The sequence below is a fragment of the Hemiscyllium ocellatum genome, chromosome 20 (genome assembly GCF_020745735.1).
Source record: "Hemiscyllium ocellatum isolate sHemOce1 chromosome 20, sHemOce1.pat.X.cur, whole genome shotgun sequence".
NCBI classification, from domain to species: domain Eukaryota; kingdom Metazoa; phylum Chordata; class Chondrichthyes; order Orectolobiformes; family Hemiscylliidae; genus Hemiscyllium; species Hemiscyllium ocellatum.
The window spans coordinates 22,208,265-22,230,328 of record NC_083420.1 but is presented as its reverse complement, the minus strand read 5'-3'; the positions used below and the strand labels follow the sequence as shown (position 1 = coordinate 22,230,328).

The 22,064-nt window shown below is 40.2% G+C and overlaps 1 protein-coding gene across 1 annotated transcript in view; it reads right to left on the bottom strand.

Moving 5' to 3' along the window:
- The window catches only part of baiap2l1a (BAR/IMD domain containing adaptor protein 2 like 1a), a 147,939-nt gene that overhangs the window by 77,715 nt on the left and 48,160 nt on the right, over positions 1-22,064 (bottom strand). The window contains exons 4-6 of the mRNA XM_060840564.1: positions 10,066-10,127; positions 9,423-9,494; positions 6,666-6,803 (exon numbers count right to left, since the gene is read on the bottom strand). Of these exons, the coding sequence (XP_060696547.1) occupies positions 6,666-6,803; positions 9,423-9,494; positions 10,066-10,127 (272 nt within the window). The remainder of the gene's footprint in view (positions 1-6,665; positions 6,804-9,422; positions 9,495-10,065; positions 10,128-22,064) is intronic.

Below are 22,064 nucleotides of genomic sequence, written 5' to 3'. Positions count from 1 at the left end.
CAGCTCTTATACTCAATACCCTGTGCAACGAAGGCAAGCATACCATGTGCCTTCTACCCACCTGTGCAGCAACCTTCAGGGTACAATGGACCTGCACTTCCAAATCTCTCTGCTCATCAACTTTTCCCAAGGTGTTTCTGTTTACTGTATAATTTGCTCTAGAATTAGACATGCCTAAATGCATCACCTCATGCATCACTGGACTGATCTCCTTCTGCCACTTTTCTGCCCAACTCTCCAATCTATCTATATTCTCCTGTATTCTTTGACAGTCCCTTAAGCTTTCTGGTACTCCACTAATCTTCATGTCATCTGCAAACTTGCTGATCATACCAACAGTGCCCTCTTCCAGATCATTTATGTATATCACAAACAACAGTGGCCCCAGCATTGCTCCCTGTGGAACACCACTGATCACCTTTCTCCCTTTTGAGAAACTCTCTTCAACTACTAGTCTGTCTCCTATTGCTCAAACAATTCTTTATCCATCTACTGAGAACACCCTGCACACCATGTGACTTCACTTTCTCTGTTAGCTTACCATGGGGAACCGTATCAAATGCCTCATTCCTGAAGAAGGGCTCATGCCTGAAACGTCGATTCTCCTGCTCCTTGGGATGGTGCCTGACCTGCTGTGCTTTTCCAGCAATACATTTTCACCTCTGATCTCCAGCATTTGCAGTCCTCACTTTCTTCTAGAACCTTATCAAATGCCTCACTAAAGTCCATGTATATGACATCAACAGCCCTTCCTTCATCTATCAACTTGGTCACTTACTCGAAGAACTCTATTAAGTTGGTACGGCATGATCTCCCCCACACAAAACCATGTTGCTTATCACCGATAAGCCCATTCTTTTCTAAATATAAATAAATCCTATCCCTCCGTACCTTCTCCAGCAACTTCCCCACCATTGAAGTCAGGCTCACTGGTCTGTAGTTACCCAGAATATCCCAGTACCCTTCTTGTACAGGGAGGCAACATGAGCAACCCTCCAGTCCTCTGGCACCTCACCTGTATTTAAGGATGCCACAAAGATATCTGTCAGGGCCCCAGCTATTTCCTCTCTTGCTTCCCTCAGCAACCTACAATAGATCCCATCTGGTCCTGGGGATTTGTCCACTTTAACCTCTAACCTACCCAACACATTTTCCCTACTTATGTCAACGTGATCCAGACTAATCAAACTTCGATTGCTAATTTAACATTTATCATGTTCCTCTCCTCAATGAACACTGATGCAAAGTAATCATTCAGAATCTCACCCATTCTCTCAAGTTCAACACACAGCCTTCCTTCATTATCCTTTAGTGGACCAATCCTTTCTCTATTTACCCTCTTGCTTCTTTGGGATTCTCCTTAATCCTGCTCACTAAATCTATTTCATGACCCCTTTTAGTCCGCTTGATTCCTCGTTTAATCTTCCAATATTCCTCAAGGGCCCATTCTGTTCTTAGCTGCCTGGACCTTATGTACGCTTATTGATGAGTGAGGAGTATGAAATAGACTAAAGGGATCCCCTAAAATTTGAGTTTTCTTGTTGGCATGGTTAACCTGTTTTCAGGATTAGAAATCTTATTTCAGTCTCTGGCAAGACTGTTATACTTAACCAAGAAACTGAAAAAAACCTTACACAATGGGTAACTATATTTAGTAATTTGGTTTCTTTATTTCACTTGAGTCTAATTATTATGTTGGGAGGGGATATTTATTTCCTGTCTTTAAGCTAGATTCTGATCTCTGCTGAGTATTTTGGTTTCTCGCATTTTACTTTATTGCCCACAATAATCACATTTTAAGAAAATGCAGCACCGTGGAAGGAACTTTAGTTTACAACACGTCAAACTGTACCTGACCTGAAATGCTTTAGGTGCTTGAAATAGAAAGTATACCACCACTAGCATCCTTTATATTAAATGAACAAAAAAAAAACAAATGCACAAACAAAAAAAGGAATTTAACTGAAACTGTCAGGTAAAACAGTACCTGCACATCTGCAAAAAGCACGAGCTAATGAATTCAGGAAATCTCTTCAATAGGCTAAATAAACTGGGTTCAAATTTATAGTTAAAGTTACAATCAGCGAGTAGACATGGAGATACATCATTCTGATGAAATTGGTCTTACATCAAGTCCAGGAAGAAAGTCCAATTAACTATGAAGACAGACTAAATCTATTAAAGAAACCTTAATAGATATCCTCAAGCACAAGTCAGAAAGCCACAAAGCACAGAAACAGACCCTTCGGTCCAACTAGTCCATGCCAAACATTATTCCAAACTAAACTAGTTCCACGTGCCTTCTTCTGGCCCATATCACTCCAAACCTTTCCTACTTATGTACTTATCCTAATGCCTTTTACACATTGTAATTGTACCCATATCCATTACTTCCTCAGGTAGTTCATTCAACACATGAACCACCCAGAGTAAAAAATTTGCCAATGTCTTCTTTAAATCTCTTTCCACTCACCTTAATGTGCTCCCTAGTCTTGAAATTCCCTATCCTAATAAAAATACAACTACCTCAATATTTTATAAACTTGGGTAAGGTTGCCTCTCAACCTCTGACGCTCCAGTGAAAATTCCTTGCCTATCCAGCCTTTCTTTATAACCTTCCATATCCGGCAATATCCTGGTAAATCTCTTCTGAACCCGTTCCAGCTTAATAAAATCCTTCCTATAACTGGGTGACCAGACTGAACATAGTATTTCAGTATCAATGCCCTGTACAACCTCAACATGTCTTTAATGTGCAAATTACATTAGTACAATATCCAAGTTCAACTGCAGTAAACATAATCAAGGTAGAGTAATACATTCAAGGGAGAAATTTGCTAATGCTCTTCAGGAGGATTTAAACTAATTCAGCAGGGGGTGTGGTAACCTAAATTGTAGTTCCAGTATACAGGAGGTTGAGAGTAGTGAGATCAGAAATAAGATTTCAACAGGGCACTTGCAAGCAAGAAGTTGAAGTGTGTCTACTGCAACACCAGGATAATCCAGAATAAGGTGGGTGAATTTGCAGCATGGGTTGGTACCTGGGATTTCGATGTTGTGACCATTTTGGAGACGTGAATAAGAGTAGGGACAGGAATGGCTGTTGCAGGTTCCGGGATTTAGATATTTCAGCACAAACAGAGAAGATGGTAAAAGAGGGACATGTATGACATTATGGTGGCAGAAAGAATGTTTGAGGACTCGTCTACTGAGGTACAGGCTGAAGTTAGAAGCAGGAAAGGAGAGGTTTTCTATAGCACCCTGAATAGTTCCAGAGATATAGAGGAAAGGATTAAGATTATTTTCAATAGGAGCGAGAGAGACAAGGTAGTTGTTATGGGGGTCATTAACTTCCTCAATATTGACAGGGAATACTATAGTTCAAGTAGTTTAGATGGGTCAGTTTTTGTTCAATGTGTGCAGGAGAGTTTTCTGACACAGTACGTAGACAGGTCAACAGGGGGAGAGGCCACATTGGATTTGATACTGGGTAATAAACCCGGCCAGGTGTTAGATTTGGAGGTAGGTGAGCACTGGTGATAGTGACCACAATTCATTTATGTTTAGTGATGGAAGGGGATGGATATACACTGCAGGGAAAGAGATATAACTGGGGAAAAGGCAATTGTGATGCGATTAACAAGATTTAGAATGCATAGGATGGAGAAGGAAACTGCAGGGGATGAGCACAACTGAAATGCAGAGCTTATTCAAGGAACAACTACTGCATGTCCTTGGTAAGTACGTACTTGTCAGGCAGGCAGGAAGTTGTCGAGCAAGGGAGCTGTGGTTTACTAAAGGGTTGAAGCTCTTGTCAAGAGGAAAAATGAGGCTTATGCTAGGATGCTTGAGTTAGCCAGGAAAGAGGTAAAGAGAGAGTTAAGAAGAGCCAGGAGGGGACATGAGAAGTCGTTGGCAGATAGGATCAAGGAAAATCCTAAGGCTTTCTATAGGTATATCAGGAGTAAAAGAATGACTAGAGTAAGATTAGGGGCAATCAAAGCCAGTAGTGGGAATTTGTGCAAGGAGTCAGGCGAGATAAACGAAGCGCTCAATTAATACTTTTCATCTTTTTCCAGTGTGAATACCAACGATGTTGTCAAGGAGAATACGGAGAGACAGGCTACTAGACAAGATGGGATTGAGGTGCACACAGAGGTGGTGTTAGCAATTTAGGAAGTATACAAATAGATAAGTCCCCTGGGCTGGATGGGATTTATCCTCTGATTCACTGGGAAGCCAGGGAAGAGATTGTAGAGCCTTTGGCTTTGACCTTTATGTCGTCATTTCATACATGAATAGTGCAAGAAGATTGGAGGATAGCAAATGTTGTCCCCTTGTTCAAGAAGGGGAGTAGAGACAACCCTGGTAATTATAGAGCCTTCCTTCAGTTGTGGGTCAAGTGTTGGAATAGGTTATAAGATACAGAATTTATAATTATCTAGAAAAAGGAGAAAGTTGATTAGGGACAGTCAACACGGTTTTGTGAAGGGTAGGTTGTACCTCACAAACCTTACTGTGTTCTTTGAGGTGACCAAACATGTGGATGAGGGTAAAGCGTTTGCTGTGGTGTATATGGATCTCAGTAAGGCATTTGATTAGATTCCCCACAGTAGGTTATTCCATATAATACGGAGACATGGGATTGAGGGCGATTTAACAGTTTGGCTCAGAAAGTGGCTAGGTGAAAGAAGACAACGGAGGGTGATGGTTGATGGGAAATGTTCATCGTGGAGTTCAGTTACTAGTGACGTAACACAAGGATCTGTTTTGGGATCACTGCTGTTTGTCATTTTTAAAATGACCTGAATGAGGGCGTAGACGGATGAGTTAGTAAATTTGTAGATGACACTAAGGTTGGTAGAGTTGTGGATGGTGCCAAAGGACGTTGCAGGTTACAGAGGGACATAGATAAACTGCAGAGCTGGTCTGACAGGTGGCAAATGAAGTTTAATGTGGAATAGTATGAGGTGATTCACTTTGAAAGGAGCAAGAATAAAGTTTACTGGGCTAATGGTAAGATTCTTCGTAGTGTAGATGAACAGAGATCTCAGTGTCCATGTATATAGATCCTTGAAAGTTGCCACCAGGTTGATAGGGTTGTTAAGAAGGCATACGGTGTGTTAGCTTTTATTAGGAGAGGGATTCAGTTTCGGAGCCATGAGGTCATGTTGCAGCTGTATTAAACTCGGTGCAGCTGCACTTGGAGTATTGCTTACAGTTCTGGTCACCGCATTATAGGAAGGATGTGGAAGCTTTGGAAAGGGTTCAGAGGAGATTTGCTAGGATGTTGCCTAGTATGGAGGGAAGTTCTTACGAGGAAAGCTGAGGGAACTGAGGATGTTTTCGTTAGACAAGAAGGTTGAGAGGTGACTTAGTTGAGGCATATATGATAATCAGAGGGTTAGATAAAGTAGAGAGTGAGAGCCTTTTTCCTCAAATGGTGATGGCTAGCATGAGGGGATATAGTTTTAAATTAAGGGGTAATAAATATAGGACAGATGTCAGAGGTAGTTTCTTTACTCAGTAGTAGGGGCATGGAACAATCTGCCTGCAACAGTCGTAGACTTGCAAACTTTAAGGGCATTTAAATGGTCATTGGACAGACATATGGATGAAAATGAAATAGTGTGGGTTAGATGGGTTTCAGATTGGTTTCACAGGTTGCGCAACATCGAGAACCGAAGGCCTGTACTGCGCTGTAATATTCTATGTTTAATGTTCAGTTATGGAAGGAAGAATAAATAACAACAATGAAGCATGTTACTGCATTTTTAAGGGCTAGATTGTACAGATGAACACTATTTCAAATGAAATAAAAACAAAACGATAGAAATGCTTAGTACATTAAACAGCGCCTTTAGAAGGAAGAAGATGGAACATGTGCAACCATTCTAATCCTCAGGTATGTTCCATCGTTCAACAAAACCATGAATGATCAGGTTATAATAAAAGATCACTAACCAGAAATGTTAAGATACACACCTTCCTCCCTTTTTATATGTTGCCTGACTACAATATTTTTAATTAATTTTTTTAAAATTCCAGATTTCAATTATTTTGCTTCCTGTTACAATTCAGATAGCTATCTTTCAAATTAGGAACGTTGCCACTAAAAAGTGATTACATCCAAACAGGTTACAATAAACAACCATAACTAAGTTTCTGGTTTTACAAATAACAATCATCAGCAAGAAGATTTCACTGTACCATTACAATACAAAATCAATATCCTTTTTTTCTGTGTATTAGAAATACTGGCACATTCTTCAATAGTTACTTAAAATATATACAGCGTTCTTTTGACTTCATGTTTTATCTTAAATAGATCAGCCATATTCTAATGCCTACAGTTTGTTTTCAACACGTGGTCAACTCTGATTCTGTAAAGATGAATTTAAGTATGTCTTAGGTCATGTTCACATTATTTCTCCTGCTCAATATGAAATGCATGATAATTTTCAAAGAGACATATGGGAAAGGCACTGCAGTAAAGAACTCAATTATTTAAAGAGAGCATTCCATGTTCCAAATAAGTATGCTTTGCACGACAGATCCCATGTAGAAGGGTTCACAGATCAGACTCTTAACATTAAAGAGAACATTGACTGCAATGGGATAGGAATTAAGCTAATTTACACACATAATAAGCAGCTAATACCTACCTCCATTTCCTTATTTTCATACTTGTATGCATTTTTTGTTCCTTGACTTTTCCTTCGAAGTTTTTTAAGTTCTGCTTGTGATTTCTCAAGAGAATCCAGTTTAGTTCTATGTTCTGTTTGGTACTTTTTAAGAGTTGCCTGCGAGAAAAATTGTATCAATTGAATCAATCTGCAGTTTTTTACACTCCAAAAATCTCCAATTGACAAAAATAATAGCTGAATATTATGCCTGGTTGAAGTACTTAAGGATGTTCAAATCTATGAATAATTGACAAACCTGTTGAAATTCAAATAAGCATTAGTTTCTCCTGGATAGAAATGCTGAATATGCATTTTTAGTCTTCATTACTCCGATTTTCCAAAATTAAATTTGCACCACAAGTCCCACTCATCTATCACTCCTATCCTCACCAAATCACTTACTCGCTTCTACTCAAGTAATTTTGCAATTTTGAAACCTAGAAACCAGTTTTCAAGTCGCTTTATGGCCTTGCCCTCCCTATCTCTTTACTACCTTTTTTCCACTCCAGTTCTAAACCTTTACACATTTGCACATCTCCAGCTCGGATTTTACAAATGGCAGCCATCCCTTCAGTTGTTAAGGCAACACGTTGTGGAACCCTGAATTTCCCCAAACCCCTTTATGTTTCTTTTCTCTTTTCAGATACTCTTAAGAACTACTATTGTGACCATTCTCTATTGGCTATTTGCCCTAATACCTTTGTATGCACCTCAGCATCGAATTTTGCTTTATGAAGTTTCTGAAAAGTCCCTTGGGACATTTTGCCTTTCCAAAGAGGATACATATATGACAGTTGTGTTTAAAGTATTAATACAGAATCTGAAAACTAAACTGATTGGCATTCCTCTGATCTTGGAGTAGCCCTTCATTTTTGGTTAAAGGAGGAAGTTTATGGTAAAATAGGGCAAAATCAGCAATGTTTCAACAAGAAGTAGTCATGCCTGACAAATCTGCTAGAATTCTTTGAGGAAGTATCAAGCAAGATAGACCAAGAAGAGACAATGGATGTTATCTACCTGGACTTCAAGAAGGCCTTTGACAAGGCGCTGCACAGAAGGCTACTGAGTAAGATATGGGCCCATGGTGTCAGAGGCAGGGTGTTACAGGAATAAAAGCTTGCTTGTCTGACAGAAAGCAGAGAGTGGGGATAAAAGCAGTCCTTCTCAGGATGGCAGCCAATGACAAATTGTGTTCCACAAGGCTCAATGTTGGGACCCAACATTTCACTTTATACATTAACAACCTAGAAGAAGGAACCGAAAGCATTCCAGGTAAGTTTGCAGATGATACAAAGGTAGATAGTGGGACAGGTAGCATTGAGGAAGCGGGGAGGCTGCAGAAGGATTTGGACAGGTTAGGGGAGTGGTCAAATATGTGGCAGAGGGAGTACAATATAGGAAAGTGTGAGATCATGCACATTAGTAGGAAGAATAGAGGCATGGATATTTTCTAAAGGGGAGAAAGTTCAGAAGTCTGAAGTGCAAAGAGACTTGGGAGTTCTTGTCCAGGATTCTCTCAAGGTAAACTTGCAGATTGAGTCAGTAGTTAGGAAGGTAAATGCAATGATGGCATTTATTTTGAGGGGACTTGAATATAAAAGCAGGAATGTACTTCTGAAGCCCTAAGGCTCTAGTCAGACAACATTTAAAGTATTGTCATATATACTGCACAGAGTTTTCCTTAATCTTAGGAAGAAAGTACTGGCCCTGGAGTGTGTTCATGGGACGTTCAAGACAATGAAAAGCTTAACTTTAGAGGGACATTTGAGGACTCTGGGTTGATACTTAATGGCGTTTAGAAGGATGAGGAGGGATCTAATTGAAACATACAGAATACTGAACAGCCTGGACAGTGTAGATGTTGAGAAGATGTTTCCATTGGTAGAAGAGATTGGTACCAAAGGGCATAACATTAGAGTAAAGGGAAGACCTTTTAGCACAGAGATAAGGAGAAACGTGTTCAGCCAGAGAGTGGTGAATCTATGGAGTTCATTGTTACAGAAGGCTGTGGAAGTACCATTCAGTATATTTAAGACCAAGATAGATCGGTCCTTGAGTATCAAGGGATCAAGTGTTATGGGAGAAAGGGGTTGAGAAATTTATCAGCCATGATAGAATGGCAGAGCAGACTTGATGGACTGTTTGGCCTAATTTTTGCTCCTGTGTCTTATGATCTTGTGGCCTTATGGTCTTAATCTAAGACAAGAGTGCTGGCAAGGGTTTACATATCTGTTACATATAAAGTGCTTTTATTTGGCATTTCAGTTCTTCTTAAGAAAAATAAGATACTGGCTTCTGAAACTGAGAAGTTTAGGCAAACAAGTTTCATACTTGCCCTATAATACTGATTGATCAAAATCAACAAATGTTCGCTGCATTTATTTTAACAGAAGTAAAAAGTGCTTTGCAAAGCTATCCTACACAGCTGTATCTGTGTTAGATACACAAACAGTCCCTGGATTGTGAAAGTGTTCTGTTCTGGAGTTTGTTCACAAGTCAATTTGCATGCAAGTTGGAACACAATGCAGGACAACATAATGCAGCCATTTGTAAGAACAGGAAATGTTTATGTATCAGGTCTTTAAAATTATAACTTCTCTACAGGATGGAATGGAGAATCAGTACTTATGAAAGTTGAATTTTTTTCCCTGAACATTTGTACCTTGCTACAGAAGTACAATCATCAATTGTAATTCTGACTTAGTCAGTCATAGAATCAAAACATTAGATACTTACGTTCATGTATTTCACATCTTGATCAGTTTTTTTCTCCAATTCACTGATGATATCTTTGTGAAATTTCCTAAACTTGAAGATTGAGAAAAAGAAATTTAATGAGAGGAGATTGGTTTTCTCATATTGGGCTGAGTAATTAAATAGGGACAAAATAGTTTCTCTCAATAAAACAGTCCCTCAAGTCCAGTCATTGATTTTTGAGCTAATGATTGGGCAGCGGGGGGGGGGGATATGTAAAATTTCCAAAATGGTTCTTGGCAAAAACTAAAGTGAAAATTTCCCAATAGCACTATTGGAGATTCTCAAAATGAATATTAAACTTCCATGGTGACTAAATCAAATTAATTCCCTTCTACTCGGAGTTTTTAGGACCTTTTGACATCTCTTCAGAACAGGACATCAAAAGATCCATTAGTAGCTTAAAATCAATCAATCTACTTTTTCTAAATACTTGGTAAATACCTTGCATCTACTAAACAACATTCTACTAATAAGATCAGGAACAAAGAGAAAAAATGTCATGAACAGAACCAGACTGTCAGTTTAACTTATGAAAATATAATAATCTTGAAGTTTCAGTTGCAAGACAAAAGTAAAACATTTAAAGCTATTTTAAAGTTTGCAAAACTAAAAATGTATTTACATTGTCTTCCATATCCATGTTGATTTTCTTGTGTACTTCAGAAATTTCCAGTAGGACTTGTCCTGTGGGAACAATTGCAGATTCTTAAATAGTTTGCTAATTTAAAATAAAAGAGTGATTTGCACACAGTTTCTCCCTTCGTAAGTTATCTTAAATGCCAAGTATATCTTCACAGCTTAAACAATCCGTTTGACATCATAATGTCCATTCTGTATTATTATTACTTTAAAATCATTATTGTAGTTCAAGTGTTAACACTTCTCTCACTATCAATGTCACCATTCTTCAAAATTTGCTAGAAACAGCACAGAGCTGCTCCAAGGGAGAGGTGTCCTGGCAGTTTAACCAAGCAACCCACAGCTTGCTCTTTTCTTCTTGACAGAATGTATCAGGAGGCCTGGGGGGAGGGGGTGGGGGAAGGGGGTTAGAGGAAATTACATAGCAAGAGGCTCATTGGCACCATTGGAGTTGTCTAACCATAGTGACTGAATGGTGAAAAGTAAAAGAGATTGAGTCAGAGTTCTGGCATGGGACAGCTGAGAAACAGTAATTGCGAACAGTCAAACCCTCATACTCATTAGTCTTGGGTAGGGCCTCGATTGTGCAGACTCCTCTCACCATCTCCCTATTGGTTTACGGTCACTGAGGTTTGCTGTTGATGTGAAATAATCCATTTGGCTGGGCAAAGTGCTTAAAAAAGGTAATTGGCAAATTGTGGACCATTATCAGAGAGAACATCATGATTGTCAAAATAGATGTGAGACTGGCAACAAATACTGCAGATGTGGAGTCCTTGAGTGTTTGACTTCTGTCCATTGGGATTGTTAGTCAATAATTAAAGGAAGACATTTCCATGGAAGCCGTAAAGGTACATCCTCAGGTATTCCCATGATGGTTCCAATTTTGTGAAAAATGCACTAAGACAATTAGAGACAATGGCTACAATGGTGTTTGAAATGGCTGCAGGTCTGTGCTCTCCGTTTACAGAATACTATGTGGCTCTGCTGTCAGCAACAGAGAATGCCCCCACAAATGCAAACAAGATACATCTGCTTCCCAGGGGCATTGCATCAAGGTGAGGCATATGCAATCCTCAAAATATTGACAAAAATCTGGAAAGGCAGTATAAAAAGGGAAACCATTGGGGCAATATTCCCAAAAACGAGCTCAGTGTCTGTTTCCTCTACATTCCTGATCTCGTGTGAAAGCTGGAATTGAGCAGAAAATAAGCCCTAGGACAGATTTCTGATCATGAGAAATATCCCTGTATTTAATTTGTTTTACATGGCTGTGGGACATGATATAAACAGTGCTCTGGACATGTTCAGAGGCAGTTTTAAAGAGCATCAGTGAAAATTATATTCCGATTGGATCTTCTCAAGCTGACTTATATTCACTAGGGTCACTAAACGCTTGTGGCCAACTGAATATCAAATCTGAGACCATAATCGGAATTAATTAGAAGCACTAGGACTGCAAGAGTTTTCTGCGCGATCATTGCACAGCTTTGCTGTCTGAATTATGCCCAAGAATCACTGGAATTAAGTCTGTGGAGGTTGGATATTCTAAATGGCTGCTGCCTTATGAGGATCCAAATTAATTCCGATCCATCCACTGTGTTATCCAGGAAGTGGATGAAAGTCTAGTAAAGACACATTTATGGTGGACAGTTTGGTCAGTACCCTGCAGACACCGGAGTATGACCCTTAAACGACAACAGTGTTCCAACACCATAGAGCCACAGGAGGAGGATGTCTTCCATGTGATAGGTAATATCCATCAACATCTTCAAGGATTAGTTATGGGGAGAAATACTTCCAGCATAGAGACCACACCAGGCAGCTGAAACAATTTCTGCTCAAAAAATGTGCGATGAAAGTGGTTAAGACTCTTTGTTTAACAGATGACGATAAAACCCTCCGGTAGCAGAAGCCAGTTTTCCTGCTCCAGGTGAACTCCTATTGGTGGGACAGACATGGAGCCTTCATCTGCCTGTCCAGATGCCACTTTAAAATAAAAAAAAATGGAGTAGGTGCCTTTATTTCCAGTAAAGGGTGGGCTATATCTTTGGGATACTCAACACCAAAATATGATGGGAGCATATTCTTGTGAACTGCATAACTGGGCAAGTAGAAAAGATTTCAAACTAGCTAGTGGAGTTGAAGCATCAGATGTGAAAGACAGAGTATATCAAAGACAATCCAAGACAGGAATATAGTAATATGGGAAAAGTGGGTACACAAAGGCAGGAAGGGACAAAGAAAAAAAAGAGAAACCTACAAATGGACCAAAAATTAAGACTAAAATCTAATAAAAGTAACAAAGAGAATACAAAAGCTCTTTATTTGAAAACGCTTAGCATTCATAAAGTAAACAACTTAATGGCACATATTGAAATCGGTAAATATAAATCAGATAGCCAATGCAGAGATGTGGCTGAAGGGTGACAAGAATTGAGTTCTGAATATTTAGGGAAATAGGATATTCAGGAAGCGTAGGAAGTTCGTTATAGGTTCAGGATAACACTATTAAATCAAGGATAGCATTTATGCTATAGTTAGAGAAGATTTCCATTCAGAAAATCAGGAAGTAGAATCAGTTTGGATGGAGATGTGGAATGGTAGGGAAATATAGTCACTCGTGAGAGTGGTCTACAGCCCCTAAAAGTAATCATGAATGTAAGATGAAGAGCACAGTAAAAATAATTGGGTGCTTCTGGTAAAGAGATGACAATATCATGGGGGAGTTTAAATTTACATATAAACTGGCAAAAAAACATTGGCACTAGTAGCCTGGATGGAGAACTCAATATTTTTGAGATTGACTCTAGACCATGTTGTTCTAAGAATCAGAGAGCAGATTATATTAGATTTTGTATTATGTCAGAGTCATAGAGATGTACAGCACAGAAACAGACCATTCGGTCTGACTTGTTCATGCTGACCAGATATCCTAACCTAATCTTACCCCATTTGCCAGAATTTGGCTCATATCCCTAACAAATATAAACTTGTAGGCAAAAAAAAACAGGAAACTATAGCCCAGTTCACTCAACATCAGTTGAAAAAAGTGTTATAATTGATCATTAAAGAGTTATAGTTGGGTAATTTGAAAAAAAAGTCAAGGTAATTGCAAAGAGTCAACACGGTTTCATAAAAGGGAACTAATTTTTAACTAAATTGTTGGATTTATTTGGAGTAACAAATTATTTGGCAAGCCTAAAGAATTTCATCAAGCTAGCTTTAATCTCAAAAGTTTGTAGTTCCAAAGATATATTTAACAATTGATAATTTCACCAATATATGGGTCATGAATGAGATATCAACAAAACTATAGATAAATGGAAAGACTGCAGGCATGCAGCACTTGGATTTCCAGAAGGTCAAAGAGCCCCAAGAATAATAAAAGCACATGGTATACATGGTACACATGGTTTGCATGTTTACATGATTGATTGGATGGCAGAAAACAGAGCATGCATCCAAATGTCTGACTGGCAGAATGTGACAAGTCCTGAAAAGATCTGGAGGGACCTAAATATTCTACAAATTTACATCAATGACTTAGATGAAGGGACTGAAAGTATGGTAGCTAAATTTGTATCTGACACAACAATAGATAAACAACCAAGTTGCGAAGTCTTAAAGGTCCACTACTTTTCATCATTTATATAAATGACTTGGATGTGAGCACAAGAGGTATAGTTAGTAAGTTTGCAGATGACACCAAAATTGGAGGTGTAGTGAACAGCAAAGGAGGTTACCTCAGATTACTATGAGATCTTGATCAGATGAACCAATGGATTGAGAAATGACAGATGGAGTTTAATTTAGATAAATGCGAGGTGGTGCATTTTGGGAAAGCAAATCTTAGCAGGACTTATACACTTAATGGAAAGGTCCTAGGGAGTGTTGCTGAACAAAGAGACCTTGGAGTGCAGGCTCATAGCTACTTCAAAGTGGAGTCACAGGTAGATAGGATAGTGAAAGATGCGTTTGGTATGCTTTCCTTTATTGGTCAGAGCATTGAGTATATGAATTGGGAAGTCATGTTATGGCCATACAGGACATTGGTTTGGCCACTGTTGGAATATTGCTTGCAATTCTGGTCTCCTTCCTATCGGAAAGATGTTGTGAAACTTGAAGGGGTTCAGAAAAGATTTACAAGGATGTTGCCAGGATTGGAAGATTTGAGCTATAGGGAGAGGCCAAATAGGCTGTTTTCCCTGAAGTGTTGGAGGCTGAGGGGTGACCTTATAGAGGTTTATAAAATCATGAGGGGCATGAATAAGATAAATAGACCCTGGGGTGGGGGGGGGTCCAAATCTTGAGGGCATAGGTCTAGGGCGAGAGGGGAAAGATATAAAAGAGTCCTAAGGGGCAACTTTTTCACGCAGAGGGTGGGACGTATATGGAATGAACTGCCAGAGGAAGTGATGGAGGCTGGTGCAATTGCAACGTTTAAAAGGCATTTGGATGGATATCGGAATAGGAAGGGTTTGGAGGGATATGGGCCGGGTGCTGGCAGGTGGAACTAGATTGGGTTGATATCTGGTCAGCATGGACAAGTTGGACCAAAGGGTCTGTTTCCATGCTGTACTTCTCTACGACTATTACAGATGGATATAGATCACTTAAATGGATGAAAATCTGCATGATGGAATATGACATGGGAAAATGTGAAATTGTTCACTTTGGCAGGAATAAAGAGCAGAGTTACTCAAATTGAGAATGACTGTAGAATTAGAAGGGACAGAGGGATTTAAATGTTCTAGTACATGAGTCATAGAGATGTACAGCATGGAAACATACCCTTCGGTCCAACCTGTCCATGCCAACCAGATATCCCAACCCAATCTAGTCCCACCTGCCAGTATCCAGCCCATATCCCTGAAAACTCTTCCTATTCATATACCCATCCAGATATCTCTTAAATGTTGCAATTGAACAAGCCTCCACCACTTCCTCGGGCAGCTCATTCCATGCACATACCACCTTCTGCGAAAAAGAATTGCCCCTCAGATCTCATTTACATCTTTCCCTTCTCACCCTAAACCTACACCCTCTAGTTCTGGACTCCCTGACCCCAGGGAAAAGACTTTGCTTATTTACCCTAACTATGCCCCTCAATTGTGTAAACCTCTATAAGGTCACCCCTCAGCCTCCGACACTCCAGGAAAAACAGCCCCTGTTCAGCCTCTCCCTATAGCTCAAATTCTCCAACCCTGGCAACATCCTTGTAAATCTTTTCTGAACCCTTTCAAGTTTCACAACATCTTTCTGATAGGAAGGACACCAGAATTGCACACAATATCCCAGAAAAAGTTAGAATGCAGATCAGCACATAAGGCAGCAAACAGTATTATGAGCAAAATTGAACATATAAGAATGTAATGCTTCAGTTAAACAGGATAGTGGCAAGACTACAACTCGAATACTTATGCAGTTTTAGTCTCAAAGATGGATGCAAATGCATTGAAGATGGTTCAGATGATGTTTACCAGATTGATAACTGGAATGCATGGATTGTCTTGTGAGCGCAAGCTTGACTCATTTCAATTTGAGTCTAGACGAAGGAATAGTGACTTGATGCAAGTGCATGAAGTCCTGAATAGCCTGGATTTTCCTCTTCTGGGTGAATCCAGGACTAGAGGGTAATGTTTTAAAACCAAGGGTTGTTCTTTAGGACTGAGCTGAGATTTTGCTTCCTTTTTGAGGGTTATCCAACTTTGGAACTCTGCTTCAGAAGTTGGTGAAAGTAGGGTCATTGACAATTTTTAAACCGAGGTATCTACAGGTAGTTCTTCTATGACACAATGATGTGTCCTTGTGCAACCCTGCATTATATTAAAAAAATCATACTTTTGAAAAAGTGCTTAAAGTGTTGGTGATGTAATGGCGTTACAGCCAACATACATTTGAAGTTCATGCTTTGGAAACACAGTGTCCCAATTCATTATTGTTACAGCGAATCCACATTAATGAAATGCACATTTTAGCAGAATGAACTGTAGATTATTATTAGGCAAGAAAATAAAGGTTATCAGGGTGGATGGGAATGTAGAATTCAAAATCTTATTGACCAGGTTTATGGTTCAAATGATCTTTGGCTGCTATTGCGCATGTTGCCCAGAATTGGATGAGCCTGTCCTCATCATCATTTGGCTGTTCCAAGGAACTTTGCACCAAGTTATTATTTCTCTACATGTTGCAGGCTTTTGATCCTTATTTGAGACAGAGAGGGGGATTCAGAAGCTCACAGGAAAAATCCAGTGCAATATCATTATTGTATCCAAACGATGCACACATGTTGTTCTTGGTCATCTATTGCTCAAGGCAAACATATAGCCAAACAGCATAAACATGCTTCCAAATAATTATATTTCAGTGTTTGGGGGTTTATGTAAAACCTTTAGTAGCATAGCTAGGTCTTGTAGGAAATTTAGTTGAGGTAATATTTACCTCAGTTATCAGAATGAAATAATCTGGCTGCAGTTGATAAGTTTTAATTTAGTAATTTTCTTTCACTCAAGTAGGAAATCTGGCTATAGTGAAAACCCCTGGAATTCTTAAAATTGTCTCACTGAGGGGATGGGCTGATAACATATGCAGGATTCCAGAGAAAGATCTCATTCCAGGCTGACGGTATTGCTGCTACTATTGACATTCTCTTGGAACATGTGACCCTTCGTTCCTTTGTAATACACTAAGAGGGATACAGTCAAGCATTTTGGGGCATCCCTTTAGTGATACTCAAAGTGGGAGCAGGTAATATTTTTAACTGTTTGTCTGTCTGTAAACGATAACTCTCAAAACTAGCTGAAAGATTTCAGCAAAAATTTGGGTCTCACAGAGTTTGGCTCGATAAAGAACAAATGAGTTCTTGCACAAGATACAGATCCAGATCCTAGGATTTTGGCATTGGGAGTTAGGGCAAACAGACCTTAAAAATTACTTAGTTGTTTTATTTAGAATGCTGTTAATTGTTTTAGAATTTTGCAGATTTTCTCAGGTGCAGTGGTGTAATTTGTCACAGCTACCAAAATATGAGCAAAGTTTTCACAGCAGGTTGTTGAGTATAGTTTGGCCTGAAGTCCTCAGGGAGATGGAAACCAAAGACAAAGTACTTTTAAAGAATCAACCAGACAGGGAAAAAGTATCAAGGGAGATTAAATAATCTTAATAACAGTGTTAGGGTTTGCATTCTACTCAGTGCCCTCTTAACTTGTAAGACCTGTCACTAATTGTCAGATACTTTCCAAATACAATGCCAAAGTTCAGCTCTTTGCCTGTGCGACATAATCCAGACAGAATGGATAATGTGCAATGTATGCTGAAGCTCTACAGTAGCTCTGAAAAAGGTCTGGTGCACTTTCCTGAAGTCTACTTACCCAGATAACCTCACACCCTCTAATAACAGCCCTACAGAAAAGGTGGCAAGAACATCCAATGATGTTCCTCTGTCTGATTGGGTTCCTAAAGCTCAATGCTGGATTGAACAATCCCTATAAGACTTCAACTTTTTGAAGTAGAATAAATAAATTCCAGGTCTTAGCAACCCTAAAGAATTTCATCAAGTTAGTCTGAACCTCAAAAGCTTGTAGTTCCAAGTATCTACTTAACAATCGAGAATTTCATGACCACAATATGTCACATGAATAAGTAACCAACAAAACTATACATTGATTGCATAGAGGTCTAACAAATTTCTTTTCACCACCAGACTGCAATATTATACTATTTATAATGTCATACAAGTTAGAGATTCACAGGCCACACCTTAACGCAACCTTCCCTATTTGCCTAGCAACAAATTGAGACTATTTAGTAAACATCAATATTCGTCCAGTGAGCAAAAACTAGGGAGTTCCAATGCAGGGGATGACAGGTGAATGTAATGTAGCAAATGTGGGACATGATTGCACAAATTTAGGGTTCCTCATAAATGATTAACATAATATTAGTGAAAAGGAAATCCAAGAGAGGAATTGTTTGTTCAATAATTTCCCTGTATTTTTGCATTTGTGCAAGGTCAAAGTATTAAATAAAAACAAATTTCACCCTTCAAGTGATCTGCCAAAGTACAGATTCTCTTCAGACACACCCAGCCAGTATTTATACTATGTTAAGTGTACTTGGTATTACTGCTGTCAAGGAGGAAGCTTCAGGATAAATGAAATGCCTCCACTTGGTGATGAGTCAGATTTAGGCAAGGTGGGTCTTCATTCAAGCAAGAATGTGGACCTTCACTTAAAAAAAATTCCAGTGATTATTGCTACATCGAGTTTCTTGTTTGAGATAATGAAGCAATTCCTTTTTTTTAAATTTTGCACCAACTCATTGATATGCTGGTACTGCATTTTTGCCTTGTTTTGAAAAGCAATCAGACCTAGCACCATCAATTCCATTAATGTCATTTTAACACAAAAATAATTTAAGGAAAAATGATTTGCATTTCACCTACAGAAATTGGAAATGTTGGGAAATTAAGGGCTCTTCCCAAATATATTTTCATAGCCAATTTCAATGGAAATCCTCCAATTAATGATTGCTCTGTTATTAAACACTAAAGGAATATTGAAGCAGACCTTTACATTGTTTTTGATCCATACTATGTTCTATTTTTACAGAAAAACAACCTTGGGACACAACTTTCCTTTTCCTGATGTGGCTAGAATAATGGCAAGTAGGGTGAAAAATTAATGTTTGATAGAGAAAGGTTTTCCTCATGAGCCTTAAATGGCAACTTTAGATCTTGCTCATGGATGCCTGCCTACTTTATTCCCATGTATTTGCATATCATTAATACCCAAACATCTCACATACACCCTTCTTCCAATTTGTCATAATCTCCACCATGGAACTAAATGGCGCAAATTCCCGATAGGTAGAGAGAGCAGGTAAGTGGTGGCTGCAAATTGCTGAATACTGGTCAGACCATCATGCATCATTCATTCACACAAGCCTGCATTGGCAAACCATCTGCCTTCGTGCATCATGTCTGCTCTCATAACGCCTCATACCATTTCAGACCTTGGACCCTTCACTTTGGAGTTGTCACACACCTATGGTTTGCATGCCTCTGCCAGACTGTTTTGCGCAGAGATAGCCAAGTTCTCATGCATTTACACAGGATGCTTTTGAGCTCATAATGACTCATATTTCTTCTGACTCTTAGCTTGTTTCCTTAACACGCATTCACTTTAGCAAATATTTAGATGCTGCAAGCTCTATGATGCTCACATTACTTTCTCAGCTGTTACAAGCTGTCCACCGTTGTAACTTAGCTTGCTTTTTAGTGCTTTGGGAGACCAGTCAGCTTATGAGGTCAGGGAACAGTGAACAGCCAGTCAGTTAGAGATTGGATGAGTTTTTGGCACCTCAGCTGTCGCATGTGCCAGCAGCAAATCTGCCATAGTCTCAGAGAACCAATTGGGCTACTTTTTCAGCAGATAGAGATGACTGGTAGTGAATGGTTAACTTGAGGGTCACCATTCTTCAAGCTAGGAGTAAGGCTGAGAAGTACCCTCAACCAGCGCAGGAATTGAACCCATTCTGATTTCACGCTCATCTCAAGCTGGCTGTCCAGCCCTCTGAACTACTCTAACGCAATGAACGTGTCAGCTAAACCATTCAAGTCTCTGAATTGGGTTTGAACACAGCACCATTGTTGAAATGTAATGAATTTAAAACTTTAGAATATGCCACAAAGAATTATAAATTTCAAAACTAATGCTTTGCAAGCACATCAATTTACCAACGTCCTTTATGGAAAGAAATCTTTGGTCCTTGCCTCGTCAGAAGAGACGGCTCACTAACCTATAGCTGATAAAATTACTAAAATACTGATCCACTGTTGGATCAGTTTTCAGTTTTCTTCGATATTTGAAATGGTCAAGTCAAAAAGAGAAACAACTGAACATACGAGGAAAAAATCCCAAATTTTGTGTTACACCAAAGAAGTCTACAGTGAACTACTAACACTAGCAAATTTTGAGTTCAGTCAAGAAAGTAACTCAAAACCAAAGACAAAGGTCATTGTTTAATGTAAATTTTCTAAGTAGAAATAGAACACCATTTCTCACACTCCTTTTTTTTGCTTAAAATATCTACTGATAAACAGGCGTGAATATTAAAGAAACTACAATATTTTAAATTTATTGCATTTTAACACAAGTTTTAAGACCATGTTGCATAACGAGCCATACATTTAAAAATTCATGATTTCCAAATACTCAAATCCACTAATGTTATTTCGGAAAGGAAACCGGTCTTCCTCACCTAATCTAGCCTATATGTGACACCAAGGAGAAAGTGAGGACTGCAGATGCTGGAGATCAGAGCTGAAAATGTGTTGCTGGAAAAGCGCAGCAGGTCAGGCAGCATCCAAGGAGCAGGAGAGTCGACGTTCGAGCATGAGCCCTTCTTCAGGAATGAGGAAAGTGTGTCCAGCAGGCTAAGATAAAAGGTAGGGAGGAGGGACTTGGGGGAGGGGTGTTGGAAATGCGATAGGTGGAAGGAGGTCAAGGTGAGGGTGATAGGCCGGTGTGGGGTGGGGGCGGAGCGGTCAGGAAGAAGATTGCAGGTTAGGAAGGCGGTGCTGAGTTCGAGGGATTTGACTGAGACAAGGTGGGGGGAGGGGAAATGAGGAAACTGGAGAAATCTAGGTTCATCCCTTGTAGTTGGAGGGTTCCTAGGCGGAAGATGAGGCAGTCTTCCTCCAGCCGTCGTGTTGCTATGGTCTGGCGATGGAGGAGTTCAAGGACCTGCATGTCCTTGGTGGAGTGTGAGGGGGAGTTGAAGTATTGAGCTACGGGGTGGTTGGGCTGGTTGGTCCGGGTGTCCCAGAGGCGTTCCCTGAAACGTTCCACAAGTAGGCGGCCTGTCTCCCCAATACAGAACCGCCGCATCTGCTCCCAGGAAGACCAGTTCCAATACCGTACAACCCAAATGGCCTCCTTCTTCAAAGACCACAATATCCCCCCAGACGTGATCGACAATGCCCTCCTCTGCATCTCCTCCACTTCCCGCTCCTCCACCCTTGAGCCCTGCCCCTCCAATCGCCACTAGGACAGAATCTACTGGTCCTCACCTACCACCCCACTAATCTCCCCATACATCGTATCATCCATCGTCATTTCCGCCACCTCCGAACGGACCCAACCACCAGAGATATATTTCCCTCCCCTCCCTATCAGCGTTCCGAAAAGACCACTCCCTCCGTGACTCCCTCGTCAGGTCCACACCCCCCACCAACTCAACCTCCACTCCCGGCACCTTCCCCTGCAAGCGCAAGAAATGCAAAACTTGCGCCCACACCTCCCCCCTTACTTCCCTCCAAGGGATCCTTCCATATCCGCCACAAATTCACCTGCACCTCCTCACACACATTTACTGCATCCGCTACACCCGATGTGACCTCCTCTATATTGGGAAGACAGACCGCCTATTTGCAGAACGTTGCAGGGAACACCTTTGGGACACCCGGACCAACCAGGTCAACTACCCCGTGGCTCAACACTTCAACTCCCCCTCCCACTCCACCAAGGACATGCAAGTCCTTGGACTCCTCCATCGCCAGACCATAGCAACACAACGGCTGGAGGAAGAGCGCCTCATCTTCCGCCTAGGAAGCCTCCAACCACAAGGGATTTCTCCAGTTTCCTCATTTCCCCTGCCCCACCTTGTCTCAGTCAAATCCCTCGAACTCAGCACCGCCTTCCTAACCTGCAATCTTCTTCCTGACCTCTCCGCCCCCACCTCACTCCGGCCTATCACCCTCACCTTGACCTCCTTCCACCTATCGCATTTCCAACGCCCCTCCCCCAAGTCCTTCCTCCCTACCTTTTATCTTAGCCTACTGGACACACTTTCCTCATTCCTGAAGGGCTCATGCCCGAAACGTCGACTCTCCTGCTCCTTGGATGTGGCCTGACCTGCTGTGCTTTTCCAGCAACACATTTTCAGTATTTGTGACACCAAACCCCTAACAATGCAGTT